Source organism: Melopsittacus undulatus, chromosome 3 (genome assembly GCF_012275295.1).
Source record: "Melopsittacus undulatus isolate bMelUnd1 chromosome 3, bMelUnd1.mat.Z, whole genome shotgun sequence".
Taxonomy (NCBI): Eukaryota; Metazoa; Chordata; class Aves; order Psittaciformes; family Psittaculidae; genus Melopsittacus; species Melopsittacus undulatus.
In genome coordinates this window covers 24,534,459-24,562,187 of record NC_047529.1, presented here as the reverse complement: position 1 = coordinate 24,562,187, position 27,729 = coordinate 24,534,459, and the positions used below count along the sequence as shown (strand labels likewise).

General features: G+C 39.1%; 1 protein-coding gene across 1 annotated transcript; it reads left to right on the top strand.

The window, feature by feature from the left end:
- The first annotated feature begins 97 nt into the window (after positions 1 to 97).
- GEN1 (GEN1 Holliday junction 5' flap endonuclease) lies at positions 98 to 27,428 on the top strand. Its single transcript, XM_005143316.3, has 14 exons — positions 98 to 172; positions 3,270 to 3,467; positions 9,589 to 9,775; positions 10,872 to 11,048; positions 12,640 to 12,750; positions 18,227 to 18,300; positions 18,808 to 18,899; positions 19,694 to 19,844; positions 19,931 to 19,967; positions 20,069 to 20,149; positions 20,596 to 20,726; positions 23,402 to 23,463; positions 23,998 to 24,141; positions 24,368 to 27,428. The coding sequence occupies exons 2-14, from the start codon at positions 3,307 to 3,309 to the stop codon at positions 25,819 to 25,821; spliced, it is 2,862 nt and encodes a 953-aa protein (XP_005143373.2). The 5' UTR covers positions 98 to 172; positions 3,270 to 3,306; the 3' UTR covers positions 25,822 to 27,428.
- The last annotated feature ends 301 nt before the right edge of the window (positions 27,429 to 27,729 follow it).

Sequence of the window (27,729 nt, the reverse complement as noted above, 5' to 3'; positions counted from 1 at the left end):
GCTCCCGCCCCTAGTGAGCCGTTAACCGCGCGACAGCCATTTTCGCCTCCCCTCCCCCCACCCCCCCCCCCAGCCCCGCTGCAGGGAGGGTGTTCCCGCGCTACCGCCATTTTCGAGAGGACGGGGTGGCTGTTGGGCTGTTCGTTTCCCTCGCTTTTGCTGTGGGGCCTTGGTAGGTGAGCTCGGTGTCCCCGCGCCTCTTGGGGCTCTAACTGGGATGTCAGTTTCTATCGATGCCCTCCCTCCTCCCCCCTCCTCTACTTTTCCCACTTCCTCCACTGAAGGTGCCTTCGCTCCGCCAGCGAGTCCCCTGCGGGAGGGCGGGCTGGAAGCCTGGAGCCGGGGTTGTGGGTCCGCAGCCCTCAGCTGGCAGGGAGAGCCCTCCGGAAGGCTTCTCGCCTCACAGGGGGTCAAGGAAAGCTCGGTTTCCATCTGTGCGGTGCGTTCTTATCGCTGCCTGGCATTAAGGCGGGAATTTTGAATGCTAGTGCTCGACACGCCTGTGTGTCCTGTTAGCTCGCTTTCGGGCAACTTCCCGTGTTTTCATCGAGGGGAAGGACACGCATAAATGTAAGAGTTTGAGGCGGAATCTGTAAATGCTGAAGCACGCCACTGCTGTGCTTCGGGTGCTCGGGTTTGGAAGCAAAGCTGAGCCAGTCGCCGGGGTATCGCCGTAGCACAGAGGGAGTGGGAGAGTTGTTACAAACGTGTTGAGAGCTTTCTTTTTCTTTCCCCCTTTTTTATTTATTTTTTAAAGGCCTCTGCGTCAGACATAAAGTATGTGTTTGGCAGTCTTTGCAGATTACCTTGGCAATGGGTGGAAGCGTATCTGTGTGAAATTTCGCCATTAAATGTATTCTGTAGTTATCTCCGAGTAAGTGACTGACTTTTCTGTCTGTGTGAAAAACTTTGTAGGGTAAAATACAGACTTAAACACAATTTATAAAACATAAGAGCTATGTTTTATAAAAGAACATACTGGCCCAGTGAGAAATGGGAAGGTTTTTGAGTTTATGTTTTCTGTCAGTGATCTTATAATAGTGTAATGTCTTCAATGACTTCAAAGTTCAGTCTTCCTACTTTGGAAGATACCATCTCTAAACACATCAGAGCTTTGTCATGAACAAAGCTCAATAAAATCTGAGTAGACAGATTACTCCTATTAAAGGTAATAGAGCAAGGTAGTAGAGCTGTTTGTATAGAGGATCCAGTTTTAAGTATTTCACAAAATATGCTCAAAAAACCAAAGACTAGGAGGTCTCACAGGCTTTCATAACCGCCCTAGATATATACTGAAAGGGGCAAGGAAAACTTCTGTCCTTAAATAACAATATTATCTCATAATGGGGAAAAAAATGTAATTTTGTGTAGTTTTTAAATTTTTATATTTTTATTTCTATTGTTTCTAGTGTATGTCTTTTCTATTAATTAAGTAGCGTGTGACAGTCCATAATAATATTTAGCAACCAAGCAATGCAGAGGATTTTTAAGAATTTGTGTTGATGCAGACTTGCAGGAACCAAATGCAAACACTAAAAAAAGACATGTCCCTTTTTCTGCTAGGTGTTCTCTTGTTAAAATCACTGAAGCTAAATAACACACTTGTCTTTTGAGAAGGTTTGGATGCCTTTTGTTGGCCTCCCCTGTGCATCAGAGAAATTGACCATCCTGGACGTTAAGTTGTGCCATGTATTTGCATGTTTTATTTGTGTTTAACTCCTGTTATGTGCTTTAGGTGTAGCAATAGCAAAAGCAATACATGTATGCATATGACTAAAATCAGGTTGAGTGACTGTAGTAGGTAAATGGATTAGAGAAACATGATTTCTGTTGATATTAAATCTTAACGTGAGAACTTTATTCAAAAACAACCTTTTTGAATTTCAGCTGCCTTGCTTTGAAACAATTCTAGAGCATAAAGCAGCACACCCTATAAAGACAGGCTTGCTTATTCGGCAGGCTGATGTGAAACGTGGAAAGCTGCTGAATTTAACGTGGGCTCTCTCAGTAGAGGCCACAAGGTGGCATAGCTCCTCGGATGTCTTAACCTGATCTCCGAGCACGGGCAACTGCCTATTCAGTCACGGTTTATTCAGAGGAGGGTTTTATCTTGAATACACGGTAGTTCCAAAATCAGAAAAAGAGAAATACAAAACATTCCAGATTTTATTTGATTTTTATCTTCTAATATTGAGGAAGAAGAGGGAAAAATAGAGAAATAAGCATGAGGCAAACTTTGTACAATAAGACAGTGCAGGAATAGATGGGTATTGTGAGGGGGAAAAGTAGAGTATATGATAGAGGCCTTATACACAACTGGCAAGGTATGAAAACAAGAATAATGGAAAAGAACTAAAAACCTAAATCTGGTAGTGTGGTAGCATAGAGAACAGAGGTATAGAAGTCATGTTAAATAAGAGACAAATATACCACCTAATGGGTGTATGTTTTCAGCTGGTGTTCATTATAGGTAGTGCCAGTTACACCGTAACAAAATTAGATGGTAATATACATGCTGCTGTGTTTCTGCAGTCACACCATTGTAAATGGCAAAATGCTAGTTGAAAAGGACCTCTGGAGGTCATCAGTGCTGATTCCCTGCTCAGAGTAGGACTTCCACACCAGTAGTGGATTAAACTGGTAAGATAGTATGCTGGCTAGATGTTGAAAATCTCCAAGAATGGAGATTCTATAACCTCTGGACAACCAGTGCTGCCGTACCCCTGGTCATTTTTTTCCTAAAGTCCGACTTGAATTTCCTAAGCCAGAATCCATGGTTGTTAACCCTCTTTATATCATCTTGGAATACTAAGGAGAGTTCAAATTTTTTTTCATAGCAAGTATTTCTCAAGTAGCTTTAAGCTATTTCTGTTTGAACAGAAACATTTAAATGTGAGTCCTGCCATTCCAGATCAGGAATTAATTCCTTCAAGAGGTGTGGTTTTCCTTTTTTTTTTTTTTTTTCACAAAGCTTGGATTGTGCATGTGCAAGGGACACAAGAGATTTGGAAACGAATTACTTGCACACATACACTGAGTTTGTTTTTATTTGTGTTCAAGATATTAGCAATGAAAATGTACAGCCCTAAGAAGGTATTTAGTAATAAACCATCTGTGAACTGGAGTCACTACACACTTGGAAGGCTTGATTGAAAGTGTTCTTGGCTCATAAAAGTGAAACTGGTGATAACTAAATATTTTCTGAGCATCATGTTCATGATATATCATACTGTATACTGAAAGTATTTTATTTTGCTTGATCTTCACAGCTAAAAGGTTCATGCTGACAACAAAGAAGCTACAAAAATGGGAGTGACTAATCTGTGGCAAATCCTTGAACCTGTGAGACAACCTGTCAACTTGACCACTCTCAAAGGAAAAACACTTGCTGTTGATTTAAGCCTGTGGGTTTGTGAAGCACAGGCTGTTAAAAACATGATTGGAGTAGTAACCAAGCCACATCTGAGGTATGGTATCCATATAAATTATTGTAGCTAGAAGTCCTGTAGCTGTTTAGGTATGACAGTTACTCCAAATTTAAGACTACCTCCAAAATCCACGTGAGTGTGTTGGCTTGTCACTTGTGCTGTATACGTAAAGGGTTTGAAGTGAAGATGTAGCCATTATGGCTGAATTCAGCTTAATGCTTGGGTACAAATATAAGTTTTTGGGCCCAGCCTACCTTATCTTGAGGCCTCAATTGTAGATAAGGATGACATGGATTTAAGCAGAATCATATTTGTTTTATTGTGGATAGCTCTGTGTGATACACAGACTATCAAGGAACACAAATCAATGTTTTAATTACTATCTATCTCTGAAGCTGCGTGATGGAAAGTAGTATGGGAAGTTAAACTGTTTACAACAGCTTGGATGCTAGTCAATTCAGAGCATAGTGACAGCCATGCATGCTCTATCCTGATCTGGCTTATAAATTAAAATTCTATTTAGACACCATGTGGGATTAAATATGTTTAAATCATTCTTCAAACTTATGACCAAACTTGAAGGGTATATATGTTTTTAATTTAAATGTATCGCATCTTAAGGGATGAGCAAGTATAAGCACCTGTAACTTCAAAGCACTGTTTTCTGCAAATGATGCTGACAAAAAGAAAAATGTATGCATATTTACATAAATGTCATGTTATTAGCTCAATAATCTCAAGTTACTGACTGCTGTTAGATGTTCCTGTGGCTCGTGTTGAATTTGGCTGATAAGAAATACCAGCATCTTCTGAGAATAATTTCTTAGAATGTTCTACTTATGACACCAAATGACTAATTAACTATAAAACTTGAAGCATGACCAAAGTCATTACTTCCCTCTGATAGGATGTCCTGTGTGCAGTGGAATAGAAGCATTAGTCCAGATCTCTAATTCAGTCTTTCCAAAGGAACGCAAATGGATTTCTACAAAAAATAAAAATAAATAAAATATATGTTTTTAGGCAGTTAGAAATTGAACTGTTTTACTAAATGTTTCACAGAAACTTATTGTGATAGATTTTTATATCATTTATGAAAACAGAACTAGCCTCAACAGATCAGCTTATTCATTTTTACCAATAACAAATGTATAAAATTAAATCTAGGCTAATGTCAATCAATGCGATATGAATGGTGTGCTTCTTTTGAAAGATTGATACTGGAATTATGGGGAAAAGTATCTGTGCCGCAGAATGGTCTCAGAGATCAATATGATCAGACCAAAAGCCATTTATTGCAAAGCATTAACTCCTCATATACTATTGCTTACACACACCTACAGTGATTTGGCATATCATGATTGAATACATGTCTTGAAGACCCTTAATGACTAACATATAATTGGTTAAGCACAGGTGTGAGAACTTGACCTCGAAAGCTTGCCAACAGTCCACAGTTCTCACCACTCAGTGAATTCCAGCTTCTTATCTTGCTTGCTTAAGCTTCCTTGAGCCTCTCATGGCCTTGCTGTATCTTTCAGAGTTATTCAGAGCTCATGTACCAAATATCCATTCTCCTGTGCAAACACTGTCTCCACATCTCCCCGTTTTTAGTTTTACAAAAAATTTTTTACAGTTTGGTGTGTCTGCTTTATTACTGCTTTACTTGTGTAACATAACCACCCACTACTCCAGGCAGCATTATTTCAGTAAGACTAATCTGATTTGAAGTCACTTGAACCTTTACAACATGTGGCATACCAGTGAATCCTACACACCATGTAACAGGATAGAATAATGGGGATTTAACATATGTGCCCGGTATACTTGTCCATTACCCATGGTCACACATAATAGAACAGCTATTACAAAGATTTCTGTCATTGCCATTTCTTTATGTTGTTGAGTTCTTGGGCTTTATATGTTTTGCTGGCAGTCAGTGTGGTCCTATTGATAGCTGTACACAGCCGTATCCTTGACCCCATGTCAGCAATGGCACTGGTCCTTTGCACTCGTTATCAGATAGGTCTTTATATAGAACCAGTGATTTGGGCAAGGAATTGTCTGTCAGATGTCACAATCGCTGTATTGCAGAAAGAGAATCAAAACTAGGCAAATTTAAAGAATTTGTTATAATTGTGCTTTTGCTAACTGTCCATGGAGAAAATCCTTGCATTCCCCCCCTTTTTTTAAATTTTTTTTTTATCTACTTGCAGTACCTACTTTAGATGATCCTACTTGAGCAGAGGATTTGGACTAGATCATATCTCCTACACATGCCAACCACCGGCTGCTGGGCCTGCTCTTTTTCTCCTGGATGGCTCTCTGATAACAGCGGAGGCCATCTCTCATATCAAGGTCTGGCATAGCATGTGTCCCCACCGTTCCAAACCTGCTGGGTTGCAGCCAACAGCAGAGCTAAAGGTTCTTCTTGGTGGCAAACACAGAGGCCAACCCAGTCTTGCCCTTGACTGTGGTAGCAGGCATTTGGCCAACCTCAGTCCTCACACCTTGTCAATGCAGTTTCAACTGCTTTGTCCAGTAACAAGTCACTCCTATGGCAAAGCACACACGGATTTACATTAGCAGAGTAACTATTACAGAGTGCAGCAGCATGTTGAAGATGCTAATGGCAGCAGGGGACTACCCAAAGAAATTTCTTACCAGTGGAGTTCTCCCACCCTCTTAATTTGTTCCATTACCTGCTTATAACACTACCATCATATTAGAATCTTTCTAGCTTTTGCCTTAGCATTTTCTAGCAGCTGCTGCAAATTTGCATGCTCTAGCATCTCTTTTACAAGTGACAAATCCGTACAATACAAGGTACAGTTTCTTATTAGCAACTGGCTAGTAAATACAGGTGATTTTATACACAAAATCACAGCCTCTAATAATTTACAAGTACACATATTCAAATTGTTACTTTTCAGTTGCCCCCCATTGATGCTTTGCAATCATTCATTTTTCTCTTCCTCTCTCTCATTCTGCTTGGAGTATTCACGGTCAGCTCCTGTAGCTGAGGCATCAGATTCCTCCACTCATCTGTTCAGCTCATGTCAGGCTTGACAAACTTTGCAGGCAGCCTCCATGGACCTGTAGGTAGGAGGACACAAATATACCCCCTCTCCCAGGTCAGTTCTTGAGAAGCAGACAGATTAAAGTGATTCCTTAAAGCAGAAGCATTCTTATGCAAAAGGAATGTGAAGCAGTGGCGGAAGTAAACTGCACAGTGTTAACAGTCAAGGAGTTTGCTCCATCATTACCCCCTTTTTTTGTTTTTCTTTCTCTGCCATCTTGATGCTGCTTAGGTGATGGCTGATAAAGCTTGTGGTTGCACTACCCCTCTCGCTTTTTCTGCTAGCAGTTCTTGTTTCAACTGAGCTGCTCCTCCAAGTCTTGGATTTACCCCAGGCTACAAACTGCCCCAATACTTTTCTTTTTTTCCCTCCTCGGCTCCGGTGTCCATCCTGGCCATTCCACCGGGGGAACACCAGGAGCCAAATCAGAGGGCGGCTTCTTCTGAACATTGTTACCAAACTCTTATCACATAACTTTTTTTTTTTTCCCGCCAAAGTCGCTCACCCTGCTTTATGCAGCTACAAACGCCGGCCTGCTCAGCAGCAGTTACAAATACCTGCCGGCAACCACACTTTTGCGTTAAACCTTTCTTGTTCGAAATGTTAAACTGCTACCTGCTAAAAACTTTTACATGAACGCGACAACAACAAACGACAACAACAAACACACAGAACACCATCTGCTCTCATCACACACACACACACACACACACACATATGGGATCCCACAAGCACACTCCCCACAGCTACAATATTTGAAACACAAAATCCAGACAATCATTGCTCCCACTACACGGTCCCACATACAGAACGTGGCACAAGGATTTTGTGAAGACTATCAGGAAACCAGCTCCGAGAAGCATCATCGCAGTGCGAGGAGGCAGGCTCAACCTTAGCGGGTGTCCCCGCAGAGGCTCTGCCTCCCTCACATCACACGAGGCTTGGGCTTTTATACTGACCAAAATGCACATTTATTCCGACACAGGTGGCCAGCCTACACCGGAAGAAGTGGCCAGCAATATCTATAAAGGTCTCCAAGGGACGACAGAAATATGGACATACTTACATTTACCAACTTCTAGTACATGAGTATCACAGAGAGACTGTATCAAAGGAGTTGTATATGGGGTCCCAAGTCTATGGTCTGCTGCAGTCTGCCCGATACCCCTGATAAGAGCATATGTGAGACCTTCCCATCACGGGTCTTGATCCAGCACATACACCACAGGGAAAGCACACAATACATGCATCCCCTACCCATCTCACTTCTCCCTTTACAGCTGCCCATTTATCATGAGGACCTGGGGGATATAAATCAGGCTTCTTTTCTGGATGAATAGGCTCCAGGTCAAAAGGACTATCCAGGTCAGTATCAGAATTATCAGGCATAAGAATCTCAGGATCAGCAACAGCAGACTGATAAACATGCACAGGCTCCTTCCAGGGTCAATAGGACCTGAGTCAAAAGGATCATCTTCATCCCCATCCTCAGTCTTCGCTGCAGCAACCCGCAAAGGTTTGGGGGGACGGTGAGGTGGGGGGGACACTAGGCTCCACAGTCTCATTTTTTGACTTTAACATCTCTAAAACAGTTCTCCAAATGACTAACAAATTTTTCACAGTGTCATTGCCTTTTGTGGCTGCATCCCACAGTTTAACTCCTGCCCCATTCCATAGAGATCTCAAATACAGTAGACTCATCAATGTCTGGGTAACACGTCTTCAATCATTTCAACACTTAAGTCTGTCTCTTTAAAGATTGTTCCCTTCACCTTAAGAAGGACTGAAAACATCCATAAAAAGGAGGCTTCTTCCTTAGTAATTTTTTCCCAAGTCTCAAGATTAAAAGCTTCTTCGACCCCCACAATTAACTTCTTCTCCTTACTCCAGAGCAACAATCTTTTTAGCATAGCTTCATCATTATCTGTCCCTCTCACAGAGAGGATATGTTGGAAGAGCTCTCTGTTTTTTGGTTGTTGTTTTTTTGTTGTTTTGTTGTTTGGGGTTTTTTTAACTCTTCCACCTGCGGCGGCTGTTACATTATTTGCACTGCACAGTGTCTTCCGGACTCACAAGGCTCCATTCCGAGGCATCTATTTCTGAGGCATCTACCTCCCGATCCTGGTACTGCCTGATCGAACCCAGCCGATTTCCCCGTGTTTCAATTTCTTCAGTTTCAATGTGAAAATATAGAGAGTCCCTGTTCGGGTGCCATTTGCTGCGGAATGGACTCAGTCAGAGATCAATATGTTCAGACCAAAAGCCATTTATTGCAAAACATTAACTCCTCATATACTATTGCTTACACACACCTACAGTGATTTGGCATATCATGATTGGATACATGTCTTGAAGACCCTTAATGACTAACATATAACTGGTTAAGCACAGGTGTGAGAACTTGACCTCGAAAGCTTGCCAACAGTCCACAGTTCTCACCACTCGGTGAATTCCAGATTCTTCTTATCTTGCTTGCTTGAGCTTCCTCGTGCCTTTCATGGCCTTGCTGTATCTTTTGGAGTTATTCAGAGTTCATGTACCAAATATGCATTTTCCTGTGAGAATGCTGTCTCCATATATGTGCTTTCTGATATTAACTGCTCTCAATTTTAGTGCTATAGACCAAATAATAATTATTGTTCTCTTGCAAAATTCTGTCCAATGATGCTGGTTCGCATATGAAATAGATTAGCATGGTAGTGATATCTATAAGTCTGTCTAATAGCACAGTATTCAATCACTTCAGAATCTGATGTGCTGGTACTGATAGATTTGGGATGGAAATTTGATACAAAAGAATCAGTGTGGATACGTGTTCAGAAGCAGACTTTGGGTATTGATTTGTTTTTTATTAAGCCTTTTATACTTGCTTACATTCTTGTTCTTGTATGGTATTTCCTTGGGAATTTTGTAAAGCTGTTACAACTTCATAGTAAAAGAACGTCAGCTTGAGGGTGAGGAAACTAAAAGATAGAAAGCTAAGATTATTCCTGAGGTAGGCTGAGGGATTTAAGGGAAACATCTGAAGAGATCAGACTTTACTAATTCTGCAGCTCATGGAGTACTTTGCTTTATTACAGAAACCTCTTTTTTCGGATCTCTTTCTTAACATCAATGGGAATTAAACTAGTGTTTGTCATGGAAGGAGAGGCCCCCATATTGAAAGCAGAGACATTGAGTAAGAGGAATAAGATGCGCTATGGATCTTCAAAGAAGGTTCGAGCTGGAAGAACAGGGAGATCTGTATTTAAAGCCATTCTGAAAGAAGTGAGTAAGTGAGGCTGTGTTTCAGTATTTGTAATATGATAGGGAGAAATCTTAACCAAACTGAATACAAGAACTTGAAACAATTAGCAGTTTTCTACGCAACACATTTCAACAATATTTTGGGTTTTGAGGGAACACATACCGTTGAAATTGGGCTTTACAGCATCTGTTAACTGCTCTAGTAGAAAAGTGACAACATCAAAATAATTTCCTCGTTTCATGTTTGTGTGCATGTTATGCTGTAGTAAGCCATAGTCATAGTTGAGTGTTTATTAAAGAAATTCAACTTCTTGTTTCTTTTACAGTGTTATAATTGATACTTTTTTTCCTAGATTGGTGTGTATGTGAAAACAGGAATGTCCACAAAACTGTTTTGTAACGTAGATCTATGATTTGGAAAACTAGCTGAATAGATAAGAGGATACACTTGTTGGAAACCTATTGGATTTGGCTAAAAGGAAGATTTGTATGGTCAGTTGTATAGCTGATTGAGAGAACTCTGTTTGCAAAGATCTCCTATTCAGAAGCTTTATTCTTCATGCTTTCTTGCAGATATTTAATAACTTTTGTCTATATGAAATTTTATAAAATAGAATTTCTAAATGCTCATGGCTTCAATAGATTGAATTTTTTACTGAAATTTTTAAGTAGAGTATATAAGTATCTATCAGTATGTCTTATACCGTGGTCCAGTTTTGCTAGACATGGTACTGTACTTTCATGCTTGATATTCCTGGGGAGTCTGGTGTCTGTTGAAAGATCTCTGTGCTAGCCCAGTGTTACTAGTTGAATAAACAGCTTTGCTTCTCATAGGTAAATATTCCTTTGTTACTTTTCTTTTGAAAACATCCTAAATACCTATTTAAAGTGTAAATGAGTAACCATTAATCATGCCGTGTTTCAAGTCCTGTAACTTTACTCTTGGATTTCTTTCCACTGTTAGAGTAGACTGTATTTCTCCTGAAGTACCATTTGTATTGATGTAGTGTTCTATAGACAGTGCAACAGTAACAAGTTTTGTATACACTCTGAGAAAATGCATGCTAATAAGTGGATTTAATTCTGCATTCAGTCACTCTTTTGGATTTCTTTTTAGTGTCTTGAACTGCTGGAGTGTTTAGGTGTCCCTTGGGTTCAAGCTGCTGGGGAAGCAGAGGCAATGTGTGCCTACCTCAATGCAGAAGGACTTGTTGATGGCTGCATTACCAATGATGGAGATGTTTTCTTATATGGAGCTCAAACAGTTTATAGGAACTTTGCGATGAATGCTAAGGTAGTGTACCTCATCCTGTTCTCACCATCTCTTTAGGCGCTTCCCAAAAATGTAAAGACAAAGAAGGGATTTGAAATAATTACTTAGATATTATTATTTCATAGGTGAGTTTTTCTAAAGCAGTATGTTTAAGACACAGACGTTTTGTTCGATTTATTGTCAATTTGTGTGTTGAATGTGAGAGTAAAACTACTGAATTGAAGAATACTTAAGTTATTGTCTGTGTTTGTAGTGTCTAGTGATGCATAATATAAAGGGACGTAGCAACCTTTGATTCCCACCCCCTCACCAGCCCCATCCCCCTCCCCCTTTTTCTCCTCTACAGTGGAGAATTTTAGTGAAGTAATTGCTTCCTATAAATTTACCATTAGGGCATATGGGAGTGGTCAACCTCCTAGGTCTAATAAGTGTTCACATGCTGTGTCTTAAAGGTTTATTTTATTATGAATATATTTACAATTAATAAAATTAGTCTCTAATTGAACATGAATAAGGTTTGATTGTACATTTATATCATAATTTATGACACTGAGTGTTCATTTGTTCGGAATGTATTTTTCCAGACCTGGCAAAAAGCAACCCCAAATTTTTGTAATTTATATTTTTTCTCTGTATCATAGAAAGGAATGCATATGTTCTGTCTAGTGAATTTAACAAGAAAGTGGAGGAAAAATGATATAGAGATTGGAATTTTAAATAATGTTCAGTTGAAGGACTTGTTAAGAAAACACTTCAGTAACAGGAGAAAAATCAATAGAAAAAAATGCTGTGAACAGTTAACTTTTAAAAAAATCAAGTAGCTAAAGTTGATGGATGATGACTTGCTTTGGTGGCACTGTGTTTGGGTTCTGTCTTGACCTGATATGCTGTATCATTTAGCACCAAAAATGAAGGTGGCCTCAGTCTTTTAATGTACTTTGTTATTTACCTAAGTCAATACAAAAAAAATAATTTGTGTTTGTCTGGCAGGGGCATCTCTTCCAGAGCACTGGATTATTTTGGGCTGTTGGCATGTGTGGTGTTTTTATTTTGCTGGGTGAGCAGGGCATGGAGGCAATATTCTGTGTTTTGATTCATGTTAATCTTGATTTCATGTTGTTATGTTTGAGTCTCTCTACCCTTCAAAGTTTCAGGAGTTCTATAGCTCATGTCTAATATTCTAGGTAACATTTTAATTATTTTTTTCTTTTTTTTCTCAAGTAGCACATTGAAATGTTTACATAGATTTTAAAAACTGCAGTTCCTGAGATGATTTGCACAGCCAATAGTAATGTTAGTTTTGCCACACTTTTTCTACAGGTCGCAAACAATAAAAACACCCCTTGGCTTATTTTAGGTTTTTTTAACAGTTGATGCCTATACTTAAAACATGAAATTCCATAACTGTTGTTGTTCATGTGTTGTCCATGAATAGCTTTAGGAATTTAAATTGATGCTGGTTTTTTTTCTCTCAGACCCATCTTAGATGATAGACCCATTTCCTGCAGATGTGGGTGAATAGGGGTGGGTAAGCAATCATAACTGAATGTGACTCAGGGCAATTGCTTCCTTATGTTACAGAAATAACATGTGCAATGAATTTCTCTTGCAGGATCCACATCTTGACTGTTACACAATGTCCTCTATTAAGGAGAAGCTTGGTTGTGACAGAGAGTCTTTGATTGGGCTAGCTATTCTTCTCGGTTGTGATTATCTTCCAAAGGTAAACAATATAATTATTTTTTATTAGGTACTTACACTGCCTTGAAAATCAATAAACTGTGTCAACGGTGATGGGTTCATGCTGACAAAACTGTATGCAGTGCATAATTACTGAGTTCTAGTTGAAGAAGATGCTTGGTAAGGTGCTGTAAATTTTATTTGCGAGGGCTTAAAGATAATCAAAATGCTTCATCTACATGAATCTTTCTAAAGCAGTTATGTGTAATTCCAGACTTGGTCTATAACTGAAGACAAAAGTTTAGCTGTTGATTACACTGAGCAAAGTTGTGAAAATTCATTTGTTTGTGAGGATGCTTTGTAACTCTGTAAGTACATCCCTGGTAGGGTAGCTGTGGAAAATGAGTTTTGTCTATGGTGTTTGGAAAACTTAGTAGCGATTGTTTTAACCTGTAGTTATTAGTGTTGCCAGTTCTGTATGCAGTTTTGATGTATCCCCTTTTAGTTCTATTATTTGTAAATACATTATTTATTGAAGAAGTCACCTACTTCAAAGTTTGCCTAATGAATGAAGTGAGAAGTATCTCACTCGTTACTACTTCACTGTTTTTTTTCTGTGAGCTCTGGAATTTTTTGGGGTCTTTGAATAGAAGCTGTTGTAATGGCTGTTACAAGTGGAAAGGAAGTCGGATGAAACTCGATTTCTATACAGTTCATTGTACAGTGACTTTGGGCAATGGTTGCTCCCATTCAGGCTTACAGTGTATATCTAGTTATGCTTTAAATATATTGTGTTCATATATATATGTTTGATAAAACTGTCATTTTAAACTAGCTGATAATGCTGAATCTCTATTTTATTTTTTTCTTGTAAGACTTATTACTGTTATAGAAAACATTAAATAGTTGTTTACTATTATTATACATTTATTTTATAAGAATTATGATAATAATAGGAAGTTTAAAAACCTAGTGACTAAGAAGTGGTTATTGTAATGGAAGTAGCAACTCCTGGCATGCCAGGTTCTTGCGTATTCCTAAGGTGAAACAATTATGTAATGACAGATAGGTATTTTGAGTTACTGCAGCCTATTAAAGTGGATGATGATGCATAAGCAAAGTGGATGAAGATAGAAACTTCTAACAAAAGCTGAATTACAGGAATGCATTGGGATGGGGATTGGCAGAACAGAAAAATGAGAATACTACTCTATAATTGTACTTTGTTAAATATATATCAAGCTGATGCTTTCGTTGCAGAAGCTGACTCTCTATCCAAGTGTCTGGCTGCAGTCCAATGAGAACTCCTAATAGGTTTTGAATGTACGTTTATTTCACATGGTTGCATAATTCAGTTTGCCATTACAGCTGAAGAAAAATAAGATCAGACTAATTTGTAATAATGCTGTAGAAAGCACACTCAATACAATATTTTTTGGTCAACTATACTGATTCTTGGCAAAATAAGATTGAAAGAGTAACTGGAAAAGCAGTATGTGCATTTTAAATCATGAATTATTTTGGGTTAGAAAGGAGCTTTGAAGCTAGCCCAACACACCTGCAATGAGCAGGACATTTTCAACTGAATCAAGTTACTCAGAGCCTCATCCAACTTGATCTGAGCTGTTTCTGGGGATGGGGCATCTACCACCTCCCTGGGCAACCTGTTGAATGTTTCACCAACCTCATATAAAAAAAAAACTTCTTCCTTATATCTAATCTGAATATTTCGTCTTCCCAGATTAAAACCATTTCCCCTAGCGCAACAGGCCCTACCCCTACTGAAGAGTCAGTTCCCATCTTTCTCCTAAGTCCTCTTTAAGTATTGAAAGGCCTCATGTCATGATTTAAACCCAACCACACAGTCTCTCTCACCCCCCCTTTCTTTCCTTCCCCCACCCCACTCCCAGAGGGATTGGGAGGAGAATCAAAAAAATGTAAATCCCACGGGTTGAGATAAGAACACTCCATTAACTAAGGTATAACACAAATCACTACTGCTACAACCAATAATAATAATGATAAGAGAAATAACAAGGGACGAGAATACAATACCACCTGCCAAAATGAGCCTGACCCCGAAGAGAGCCAGCCCTTCTGGGTAACTCCCAGTTACCTCCCTGGGCATGATGTGCTGTGGTATGGAATACCTCTTTGGTTAGGTTGGGTCAGGTGTCCTGTCTGCTTCCTCCTGGCCTCCCCACCTGTGGCAGAGCATGAGACTCACAAAGTCCTTGGTCAGAATGAACATTACTTAGCAACAACTAAAAAACATCAGTGTCATCAGCTCTGCTCCCAGGCTGAAAGTCAAAACACAGTGCTGCACCACCTACTAAGAAGGAGAAAAATTGGCTGTTACTGCTAAACCCAGGACAGTATCCACCCCTTATTCCACACCATTCATATCATGCTCAGATCCCATCTTTTCAATATGTCATCGCTCTTACATATATATATACCTCTGCATACACACACAGGCAGAAAGAAAGAGATCATTTCTTAGTGCATGGACCAATCCCTATAATGCTGCTGAGTCCATTCTATCCATGATGTTAGGTTCCATCCCTTGTAACAGTCTTTCAGAGTAGAAGAGGTTGCGTGCAGTTCTTGATCGTTGCCTGCTGATGCTGATCGTTCCTTTACTACAGAACTCGTATAGTTCTATCAAAGTTCTTTCTCTGTTGGGATGATGGTTAGAGGGAAGTCAGGGCCAGTCGCTGGTGACCTGAAGACATCTAGTTGATGGGCTATGAAAGTATTACACAGCAGGCAACAGCATACAGTTAAGTTCATTGGCTGTTTTCCCCTAAAATCAAATCCCCTTGAGGTATACATCGGACTTCCCCATCTTCCCAGATTACCCACCAAGTATATCCAGGTCCCTGAGCAAAAGCAATCCCACAAGTGGGTTTGCCTTTACCTGAAACAGGAATAACTCAGACTCTTCCCAGCAAATTCTTCATGTGCATCACAGGAACTTTGTCCCCCTCTGCAGTATGTAAAAGTTCTGACTGGGCTGGGCCAGCCCTGTTGGCAGGTCCTCTAGTGTTGACCAACCAGGTGGCCTTTGGTGTGTATCCCAGTGCTTGAAAGTTCCCCCACCTATTGCTCACAGTGTGGTTTTTAACAGCCCATTGTACCATTCGATTTTCCCAGAGGCTGGTGCATGGTAGGGGATGTGATATACCCACTCAATGCCATGCTCTTTGGCCCAAGTGTCTATAATGTTGTTCTGGAAATTAGTCCCATTGTCTGACTCAGTTCTCTCTGGGGTGCCATGTCACCACAAAATCTGTTTCTCAAGGCTCAGGATAGTGTTCCGGGCAGTGGCATGGGGCACAGCATGTGTTTCCAGCCATCCCGTGGTTGCTTCCACCATGGTAAGCACATGGCGCTTGCATTGGCGGGTTGGTGGGAGTGTGATATAGTCAATCTGCCAGGCCTCCCCATATTTATACTTCAGCCATTGTACTCCATACCAAAGAGGCTTTAACCGTTTGGCTTGTTTAATTGCAGCACATGTCTCACACCCATGAATAACCCAGGCAATAGTGTCCATTAAGTCCACCCCTCAATCACGAGCCCATCTGTGTGTTGCATCTCTGCCCTGATGGCCTGAAGTGTCATGGGCCCACTGGGCCAAAAATAATTCACCTTTATGTTGACAATGTAAGTCCATCTGAGCCACTTCAATCTTAGCTGCTTTATCCACTTGTTGATTGTTCTGGTGTTCCTCAGTGGCCCAATTCTTGGGTACATGGGCATCTACATGGCGTACCTTCACCGTCAGGTTCTGCACGCAGGCAGTGATATCTTGCGACAGTGCAGCAGCCCAGATGGGTTTACCTCTGCACTGCCAGTAGCTCTGCTTCCATTGCTGCAACCACCCCCACAGGGCATTTGCCACCATCCATGAGTCAGTACAGAGATAAAGTACTGGCCACCTTTCTCGCTCAGCAATGTCCAGGGCCAGCTGGATGGCTTTCACCTCGGCAAACTGACTCGATTCACCCTCTCCTTCAGCAGTTTCTGCAACTTGTCGCTGATGACTCCATACGGCTGCCTTCCATCTCCAATGCTTTCCCACAATATGACAGGACCCATCAGTAAACAAAGCATACTGCTTTTCACTTTCTGACAGTGTATTACATGGTGGGGCCTCTTCAGCATGCATCACCTCGTCCTCTGGTGACATTCCAAAATCTTTGCCCTCTGGCCAGTCCATAATGACTTCTAGAATGTCTGGATGACTGGGATTTCCTGTTCGAGCTCGTTGTGTAATTAGTGCAGCCAATTTACTCAATGTAGCATCAGTTGCATGATCTATAGAGGAGACCCTGCTTTTTAAACATCCAGCCCAGCACAGGCAACTGGGGCTGTGCTTCAGTGCCAATCACTTCCGAAGCAGCTCAAACCCCTTCATAGGCTGCCAGTATCTCTTTTTCAGTTGGGGTACTTTAGCTACTGCTAAACCCAGGACACCCCAATAAGGTCTCCCTGTACCTCCAGGCTGAACAACCCCAATTCTCACACTGGCTTCATAAGAAAAGTGCTCCAGCCTTTGGATCATTTTTCTGTTCCTTCTCTGGTTGTTTTGAATCAACTGATTTTCACTCTTCAATATGTCTAGGGGTGTCCTGGTTTTGGTTGAGATAGTTTATTTTCTTCCTAGTAGCTGGTACAGTGTTTTGGCTTTAGTATGAGAATAATGTATATAATACACTGTTTTAGTTGTTGATTAGTAGCGCTTACACTGACCAAGGACTTTTCAGTCTTTCATGCTCTGCCAATGAGGAAGGAGCACAAGAAGCTGGGATAGAGCAGAAATAGAACACCTGACCCAAACTAGCCAAAGGGGTATTCCATACCCCAGCAAGTCATGCCCAGTATTCAAACTGAGGAGAGTTACCTGGAAGGGACTGATCACTGCTCTGGTTGGACTGGGTATTGGTCCATGGGTGGTGAACAACTGTATTGTGTATCGCTTCAATTTTCTTTTTATTTGCTTACACCCACAGCCTCTCTTACATCCTTCCCCCCCCCCCCCCCCCCATTTTATTATCATCACTGTTGTTATTATTGCTGTATTTCATTTTATTTCTGTTATTAAACTGTTCTTATCTCTACACATGAGTTTTTACCTTTTTTTCCTCCCCACCCTACGAAGGGGAGGAAGGGATGAGTGAGCAATTGGCTGTACAGTACTTAGTTAAATGATAGGAAGGGGTTATGACAAAGTTCTGGATTTCAGTCTATAAGCTAGGTTCCAGAAAAGGAACCTCCAAGGCTGGTTGGACAGGGCTCTAAATAACCTTATCTGTGTTACACTAGTAGTACACTGTAGTATGTCACTTTCTCTGATGTTAGAACTTCGTTAAAATTTATTTTTCTCAATTTATTCTCAACATCCAGGGCAATTTTTTAAGTTTTCTACTTAATGTTGTGGAGGCAGTTTTTATGAAAATCTCAATACTTTTCTGGTTTTCATTAAATAATATTTCATATTTCTGTTTCTATAGGGCATTCCAGGGGTTGGAAAGGAACAAGCTTTAAAGTTAATTGGGACTTTGCAAGGTCAAAACTTATTACAAAGGTAAAATTAAAATTTAGGTTGTATGGTGATGTACTTTGATTTTATTCAAACTTGCAAATATGTACTTCAGCTCCAGGGTAGTTTGTAATACTTTAGTTTGGGGGGGTAAGAGATTACCATGTTCTTTACTTTACATTTGCTAAATGAAGTGTGTTTTACTAGACAAGCTTCTTAATTGAAACATTAGCTGGTTCCTAGCTCTTGAGCTAGCATATATAAGCTGATATATTGGAAAGGAAGTCATAGGGACTGATGAGAGACTTTCGCTGGTTTTATTTGGGTTGTGGATCAGGACATGAGATACCAAAGGTTTTCCCTGTTTGTTATCATAATGTATGTGTCTATACTAGAAATCCAACAATCAATCATAGAATGTACTGTAAAAAAAAGTCATTGTAGAAATTCCATTTTCATTGTAAAATAATAAAAAAGATAATCCCTTTAATTAGAAAACTGCTTCTTTGATAGATCCAATATTTCTAAATCCTTTTAATATCATCCTTTTAGATTTGAGCAATGGAAAGAACATTTTCATTATGATAATAATCCACCTTTAGTTGCTAAAAGTGTAATTCACTGTTCTGAGTGCCATCATCCAGGTCAGTTTGAAGAGTGCTGAATTTAATTTCTAGCCTGATTATTTACTCTTTGTTTTGGGGAGAGGAAGGGGATTGGTTTGTTTTGGTCTGGGGGTATTTTTATGGATAGCATTAAAAACTGCTTGTCATTCAGCTTGTAGGCTGTGTTCCTGTTTTCAGTATTATTTATATGTATCTTTATATAAATAATTTGAGGCTGGGCACCACCTTTCTTCAAGTGTGAAGGTAGTTGATAGCAGATGAAATGTTACCACAATGCTGTTACATGTTCCCAGATATTTACGCTTTTAATACTGTCAGTGAAGAAATTATACTATACTGACAAGCAGCTATTTCCTTAGCTGCCCAAGTTGGTCTTGCATCGAGAGAACTGAATCCATTAGCATTGCTGGATTTTGCTGCAGTGTCTTCTTAAAATGAAATTAGTATTAAGGAACCTCATTTTGTTAGCATCTTTGATCGGTGAACTCATTCAAACCCATCACTTGGAGAAAGAAAGCCCTGTTTCAAATAAGTTACTTCTATTTGCCAGTTTGTCACAGACCACTTCTGTAGTCTGGGGTAATAAAGTTTTCAGCATAAAGTCTGAACCTGTTGGGGAAAATGTTTTCCAAAAAAAATGAGAGCTTGATTGTATTTGTTAGTTTTCATTGTAGATATATAAATACAACTAATGCACTTAGATCAGCTTATAGCTAGTATTCATATCAGATTCATACCTCTTCTAAACATTTGTATATTTGGAGATTTTGGAAACCTTTTTTTGCCTCACACTTGTGCATCTGCTTCTATAGGATCTTACAAGGAACATGGGCACAGTGGATGCAAATTCTGTGAAAGCACTAGATACTGCAAACCCAATGACTCCAAGTACTGCTGCTCTTGTGAATGGCATCAGTTAGAGCGAGTGAAACAAGCAAGTGCAGTGGAGGACAGTATCAGAAAGTAGGAATGTCTTGAGAATTGAACTGCTTTTCCTTGCATTTTTTTTAATTTATATTTGGTTCCTAACACATCTGTTTTACCTGCAGAAAAGCTAACAGTTGTGAGGGCTTTCCATTCTCTCAGGTAACAAACAAGCCTATTTAAAGATTAAATATTTTTCATCAGTTACTTGAAATTTCATTTTTTTGCTTTCTCTTAAACTGCTCTTTTTGTTCTATCTCAAGGTCATCCAAGAATTTCTTGTAAACAAGAACAAATTAATCAACATAAAGGAATGTCGAAGGCCAAATTTATTGTCATTTCAGGTATATAACAAAATACTGGACATTCAGCTCTGTAATTTTTTATTAAGTATTAATATTTTTATTAGTAGGGCAGGCATCTGTGATTTTGAACTTCACTGGTAATTTTAGTGGAAATAAGAATTAAATAATCTTGCTACAACTTCCTAATATACCTCATCTTGAAAGTCTAATCCGTTGATACTAACAGTATGTAAAAAAGCAGAATTATAGAAATGTAAAATGGTTTGGGCTGGAAAGGACCTTAAGATCATCTAGTTCCAACCCTCCTGCCATGGACAGAGTCAGCTCCCACTAGAAAGAGTACTCAGAAAAAAAGGTCACTTGCTATTGTTTTGGTTTTCACTTTCCAGTATTACTAGCTACTACATAGCTATCTAAACATGATACCTAATAACATAAAAAACTTTTACAGTTTTGGGTGGGATTTTTTTTTTTTATTCTGACAGATATTTGCTTCTGAGAAGATGGAATGGAGCAAACATTATGCTTGTAAGAAACTGTTAGTACTACTGACATATTATGATATGATCCAGAGAAAATATGGATACATTGATTCAAAACAAATGCAGGCAATCCGGTAAGGTAGCTTGATTTCTGGAACTTAATATGTTTTCTTCTGCTGGTGGATGAAAAATAATGGGGTTTTACCTCCTTTGCAGAAATACAATGCTTTTCTTCCATCTCTGTTTCAAGCTGTATGATCATGTTGAATAGAGATAAAAATTTAGATCAGAATGCCAATTCTTACACTACTGCTGCACAGAGTAATATATACAGCAGTTTCCTTTCATTCTAACTGACAACGCCTGCTTTTTCCTATGCTTACTTTCTGTTCTCTTTCTTTGGATCTGCACATGAGATTTAGCAATATAGGATTGATCCTCTTCTCAAGTTCTTAGCAGAGTTTAATTGATTTCTGTGATTCAGAATAAGAGCCTAGGCTTAGAAATGATCATCTGCAGATTCAGTCATGGTCTCTTATTTCTTACTGAGCCTACCAACTGTCATTGTACTGTGTGTCTGATGAAATCATTGGCTTAGGTTTCTATTCTGCTACCTCTTCTCAAAACAACATTTTAATTCATTACTGTTGCATTAAGGAATATAAAAATGGCCAAGTATGCTGTTTCTAAAAATCATTATGCAGGGAAAAAAGGGAAGATAATCATGTGATTACTTTCCCCAGAATATTTTCCCATCATCCAGAATTCTGTTAATCAGGGATTTTCTGGGCCATAATTAGTATCTGCATATTCTGCCAGACCTCTAATGTATATATATATTTTTTTTCTTTTTTATGATCTAATCTTCTTAAACTTATGTGAATTTCCATAATCTACAGTGCCTGTTGGCAAATCTCAACTGCACTGTGTGAAGGAAATTGTGACTTACTTTAGTATCTGGTGATTTCCTTTTCAAAATTAAACCCAAATTCCCCCTTTCCCTCCAAATTCATGTATTATAAGAAGGTTAATAGATTTTCCATATTCTTTGATGCTTTTCAAAATTTTATAGACTTTAATTTTTGTGGGACAGAAGTACAGTCTATAGCAATGTGATAGTATCTCTTCTGTGTTGACGTGTCATAGTTTGTTGAATTGTTATTTGCAGAGAAGCTGTTCTGTTCAGTGCTACCTTTAAAACAAGTGGAGAGACTGGTTGGAGGCTACTTTTTAAACAGATTGGGTAGATGAATTGCCACCATTTACCTTGATGTGCAAATTAATTGGCATACTCTGTTTATAACACTTTCTACTGTTTCAAGAGTTTAGAAGACAGATAACGCATGCTCTAGAAGATTTCTTTTGTTAAGAAGTGTTTAAAAATGCAGTAATGATTCAGCAGGAGCCTCTTTACATGCGGAATACTATTAAACTGGAGCGTAGATAATGCTTTTAGTGTAGATAATGACTTTAGAAAATCTCATAAAGACTGTCCCTGCTCAGCTCATGTATCTTCCTTCATACTCTGATGCAAAAGATACAAATGACCTTGTCTGGTCATTCAGAAAATTACTGTCTGTGGCAACAGCTTCTCTGGGGGTTTAGAATCATTTAAGTGACTAGATGATCTTAAGGTCCTTTCCAAACCTAACTATTCTATGATCCTATGTTGGAAAAGACCTTTAAGATCATCAAGTCCAATCATTAACACAGCACTGCCAAGTCCACCACTAAGCCATGTATGTCCCCAGCTGCCACATCTACACATCTTTTAAATACCTCCAGGGATAGTGACTCCACCACTTCCCTGGGCAGCCTCTCCAATGCTTGACAACCCTTTGCTTGAATAAATTTTTCCTAATATCCAATCTAAACCTCCCCAGGCACAAGTTGAGGCCATTTTCTCACATCACCTGTTACTTGGGAGAAGAGACCAACACCCACCTCGCTACAATCTCTTTTCAGGTAGTTGTAGGGAGCATTGAGGTCTCCCCTGAGCCTTCTTTTTCCAGACTAAACAACCCAGTTCCATCAGCCACTTCTCATAAATCATCTGCTCCAGACCCTTCACCAGCTTTGTTGCCCTTCTCTGGACATGCTCCAGCACCTCAATAGTCTTACAGTGAGGGGCCCAAAACTGAACACAATATTCAAGGTGTGGCCTCACTAATGCCAAGTACAGGGGGACAATCCTAGTCCAGCTAGCCAAGCAATTTCTGATACAAGCCAGGATGTTCTTGGCCACCTGGCCACTCTGCTGGCTCATATCAGGCAACACTCCCAAGAGACCCAAAATTTAAGGTGCAGTGAAGAGTACCCCCATCCAAGCCATGAGCAGACAGTTTCTCAGGGAGAATGTTGAGGGAAGAAGCATCAAAGGTTTTACTAAAGTCTAGGTAGACAACATCCACAGCCTCTCCGTCATCCACAGAGTGGGTCACCTTGTCATGAAAGCAGATGAGATTAGCCAAGCAGGAACTATCTTTCAGGTAGGTTAGTTGAAGATAGTAAGCTGATGTTTGTACAAGTCTGTGTTATGGTTGTCTGTCTCAGAATAGCTTTTTGGTTTCTTGTTATGCTCTGGTGAGCTGCATCATTTAAAAAAAGATAAATGTTTCAGCACTCAATTCTAGACCCTGTGTAACTTATAAGAAGAAGTAGCATATTTTTTAAAGGTGTATTTATTTTACTCTTACAAGAATATTTTTTCCCCTGAATCATTACAAATTAGAGCATTAAAATATATTTAGATATTTTTCATTTCCTGTTTAAACAAAATATTTTAATGGCCGCTTTTTTGTTCTTGCAGGATAGTCAAGACACGTGTTAAAAAAGGAATTCCTTGCTTTGAAATTGAGTGGCAAAAACCAGGTTGGTCTGTTTCTATGTACATTATGGAAAAAAAACTTAATAGAAAAGGAGCATGCTTTAAAGAGTAGAAGAATTTGATGACATTATGAGGCAAAGAAATGTAGGTTGGATTGGAAACTGTTCTATGAAAACAATAGAAAATATGCATCAAATTTCACATACTCTGAAAGTAAAATCAGTGCTTAAAAAAATTATCTAGAAAACATGGGACTTTATCTTCAGGTACTTCTTCTGGTACATTTTAATAAGATCTGGACTCTATTAAAATACAGAATCTTAGTTCACTATAAATAGCTGAAGCTGTATCTGTTTCCTAGCTAGGTATTTTTCTGTGCTGACAAACTTCTCCCTTTAATGTGCCCAGGAAACTAGCAAAAAGAAAAAAGCTTTACTTGCAGCTAAATCTCAAACATTATGCTATTGACCTTTTCACATACCTTCTTTGTACGCAAATCTTTTGTTCTTTGTTTTTCTTACTGCCTACTTTGATAGGTATGTATATACATGTCTAATGTGCGTTCATTATTTTTTTAGAACATTATGTTGATGAAGAAGATGAGCCTGCAGAGTTGTTTGTAGTCACAGTAGAAGAGGAGTCTTTGTTTCAGGCTGCTTATCCTGATATTGTTGCCCTTTATCAAGCGGAAAAATCAGAAGTTAGGAAAAAGAAACAGAAAAGTAAGTCCAAAAGCATATTTCTTATGAGCTTTTGGGTCTTGAGTACATGAAGCAAAAGTAACAAACATTTGTCTCACCATTGAACAACATCATATTTTGTCAAGATCAGGTCATATCTTCCAGGGACTGCTTTTATCTTACCATTTTATACTTGTAATACTAGGAAATCTGAACTGTGGTTAATACACCATTTTGATATGCCCTTTTTCCATTTTATTTTTTTCAGACAGAAAAGGCAGACCAAAAGAAAAGGAATTATCAAATGTTTATGATGAAGTTACCAATCTTCTGTCTCAAATGAATTTGAAAGCCAGATGTGGAATTCTTCCCGTGCAGGAATCAATGCTGGACAAAGAAAAAGACCAGCTACACCAGGGAAGTACTGAATCAAAAGAGACAGTGTTAGCTGCAGCTTCCTGCATATCTACTGTTCAAAAGCCAGCATCAGCAGCTCTTCTTCCTCTGACTGCATCATGTTACTCACTCTTACAGAGTACGGTGCCTGACTCATCTGTATTGCCAGCACAGTTTACTAAAGGTTCAGGGATGTCAGCAGCTTCCTCTATAACATCTGGTCTACAGCTGAGCAGTATTGATTGGGAAGGAACCTTCTTCAGTGGTTCACCAGCACATGGGGGTGATGCCCAAGATCCAGCAGCTAACTTAACTACATGCATAAAACATTCACGTCCACTGGATCATGAAACAGTGAGAAATAGGTCAGAATATTCTGATGCTATGCAGTCTGATCAGCATCTTTTGGATAGTGCAGATGATTTGGTTTTGAATGATGCTATTGGGCAACTTCAGAAGCAGTCTTTAACTGAGAAAATACTTAAGAACACTTCCATGCCATCAAAGCCTTTGTTGTCTGCAGGTATAACGCAACTGGAGCCTTTGAAATGTTTTAAACAAACAGAAGAAACATTGAATCTTGATGAAGATTACATCCCCTTTTCATGTCAATTAAATAAAATGGTGCAGGAAAGTAAAAACATGCTATCAGAAAAAAGCACAGAGGATTCCAGTGTGCACATTTATCAAGATAAGTACAAAAGAGATGACAGCCTGGCTGGAATGATGCAGAAAGGCCGTAATATAAGCAGTTCAACATCTCTAGCCCTCAGCTGGCAAACAACAGAGACACTTCATCCTGGGTACGAAATGCATCAAGTCTCTCAAAAGCCAGAAGATGTTGTAACTGGCTGTCACATTGAAAAAGCTTATATGCAAGCTACTTGGAAAACTTCTTTTAAGAAGAGTGTGTGTCAGAACAGGTGTTCTTCTAGTGAAGACAGTGATGATGGGAACATCAATAAAAATCAGATTTATGAGCAGCAAAAAGGGCAACCGAACCATGGTCAGTTTAAAAAATGTTTTACAAAGAAAAGGAGTAACATTGTTTCTGGCAAAAGAACAAACAGTGACTCCGTGCTTATAATTGAAGGGAAGGAGAAGCCAACCTCTTCAAAAAAAGATGGTAATAGTTTCTCATTGCAAGAAACTCCAAAACCGTCCTCTTTAAGGGATGTTAATTGTTTCCAAAGTCCAGAGCAGCAGTTTGAGAGTTTGGGTTCTGGCCCCACACAGCAAGCCAAAGGTGCTCTTCTGTCTTATGCATGGGCAGACAGTCCCCTTCCCCTGTCTGAAAGACTAAAAAGAAGAATCCAAATCAATTAGGTTCTCCATAAAATACATCATGGTAACAATGAACTCTTAATCTTCAGTTCTTACAAAGTTCTTTCTCAAAGCTGCAGTATGATCTGTCAATTTTAAGTGGGCACTGGTTTGATGAATGGAAGTGCTGTGAAATACCACATAACTGGACCTTAAGTTTGAAACCAAAATGTTAGCAAAAATTCAGATAGCTGATTATAGTCAAGTATGAGTTATTCTGGACTTGATTACATTCTGAACTTGATACTTAAGCATTGGCATATAGTATACAAGAGAACAGGGAGGTTTATATATGAAATAAGGGGTTTTCCACTGATTCTGTGTACAGCTATTAGTCCTTCTGCTTATAAAAACAGACTTACTAAAATAGTGCTGGCGCTGCTGTTGGATATTCTTAATAAGACAGTGATAACAGCTCTTTCCAAGTGAAATTTTCCATTCTGCTCCACTAACTTAATTTTGCTAGTTTTAAAATGGGTTTCAAAATCCTGGGATGCTGATTGTATTGATTATCTCTGAAGGACCAGATAGAGATGCACAGCAGATGTACCTTGCAGATGTACCCTTTCAGGGTAGCTAAATTTATATCTGCCATGCCCTATAATAAACTGTTCTTTGAGTGTGTGCATCTTCCAAAGAATGGAATAAGCAATGTAAGAATATTCTGGTTTTGTACCTGCCATGTCTAATATGTAAGGAAATTTTATGGCTGTTTTAATCACACATTTATAGTTTGGGGCATTTTTTTCTTTAATAAAATACGAAATACCATCTGAAGCTCATACCGACTTACCCTAGAATGAAGGGTAAGTTGCAGAAATCTAATTATTGTATTGCAGATTCTTCAAATAATATGTAAATGTTTGTTTTAAGACGCAGAAGTTGTTTACAATTACGGTTTTGAAGGTGTTCTTCCTGCGTCTTTATCATGGAAGCCACCTCTGTTCATACATAAAAAAACTTGTCTTCAACAGCTTATTAGAAAATGCCTTCTTGCCTGTGTTTAGGTCTGCATAACTTTTTCTATGGACCAACCAGAAGGAAGGCCACTCTTACCAACAGAAATTTAGTATATCCATGCCTTAATGAAAGTGTTAATTGTTTATTCCTAAAGGCCAAGGCTTAAAAAGTTGGAAAGCTAAATTCCAGATGTGCTTAAGGAAGGTATAAGTAGCCTATAGATAATACAATCTATAATTAGCCAAAATGATAGTTCCTTATTTCATCTGTTGGCAGATGGAGAAAGCTTATTTGTAGTTTATTTTCCAAATGAGAAATTTCTTATGGAAATGAGAAAAATCCAAAGTATTTTGAACTTATTTTCAGTTTTGAAGATGGTCTCTCTCTATTGGAGGCTCTTAATCACCCAGATGGTGTGAGAGGGTAGCTAGAAGAACAAAGTTTCTAAGGAGAGTAAGAGTAGCAGGCACCTGGGGACTGTAAATGGAGAGATTTTCCTTATGCAGTGGTCAGTAGTGGAGAGATCAGACCATTGTTTTGGAAAAAACAAGGTTCTTTGTTATGTATGATTCTTTTCTTTCCTCCTGATTTTGAATACTGAAAGCTGGAATCAAGAGTTTGAATTTTCTTTAATAAAAATACCAACATCATGTGGATGACTTCTCTTTGGTCCCTCCCAGCAAACAGGAATGCACTCTTGTTGGAGGGATCATGCAACTTCAGTGTGAGTTCCTGTGGTTTATGATTTTCTTTTCAACTGGGGGCCTGGAGTAGGTATTAGAGGGTTTTCTGGTGGTTTCTTTAATCTGACTGTGATGGCTGCTTTAGTGAATGATTCACTGAAAATATTGTGCCAGAATTATGACAGGTTTGTTTTCTGGATGACAGAAACCAGAAAGCAGATATAAGATATTGAGAACTCTTGGGGGGAGAGGGGCCGGAAAAGACTGT

What these genes read in the sequence shown, in the direction of transcription:
- GEN1 (XM_005143316.3), top strand. Translation starts at nt 3,307, where the DNA reads ATGGGAGTGACTAATCTGTGGCAAATCCTTGAACCTGTGAGACAACCT. An exon ending in GTAACCAAGCCACATCTGAG is followed by an intron (nt 3,468 to 9,588) that starts GTATGGTATCCA and finishes GCTTTATTACAG; the next exon opens with AAACCTCTTTTTTCGGATCT. An exon ending in AATTGAGTGGCAAAAACCAG is followed by an intron (nt 23,464 to 23,997) that starts GTTGGTCTGTTT and finishes TTATTTTTTTAG; the next exon opens with AACATTATGTTGATGAAGAA.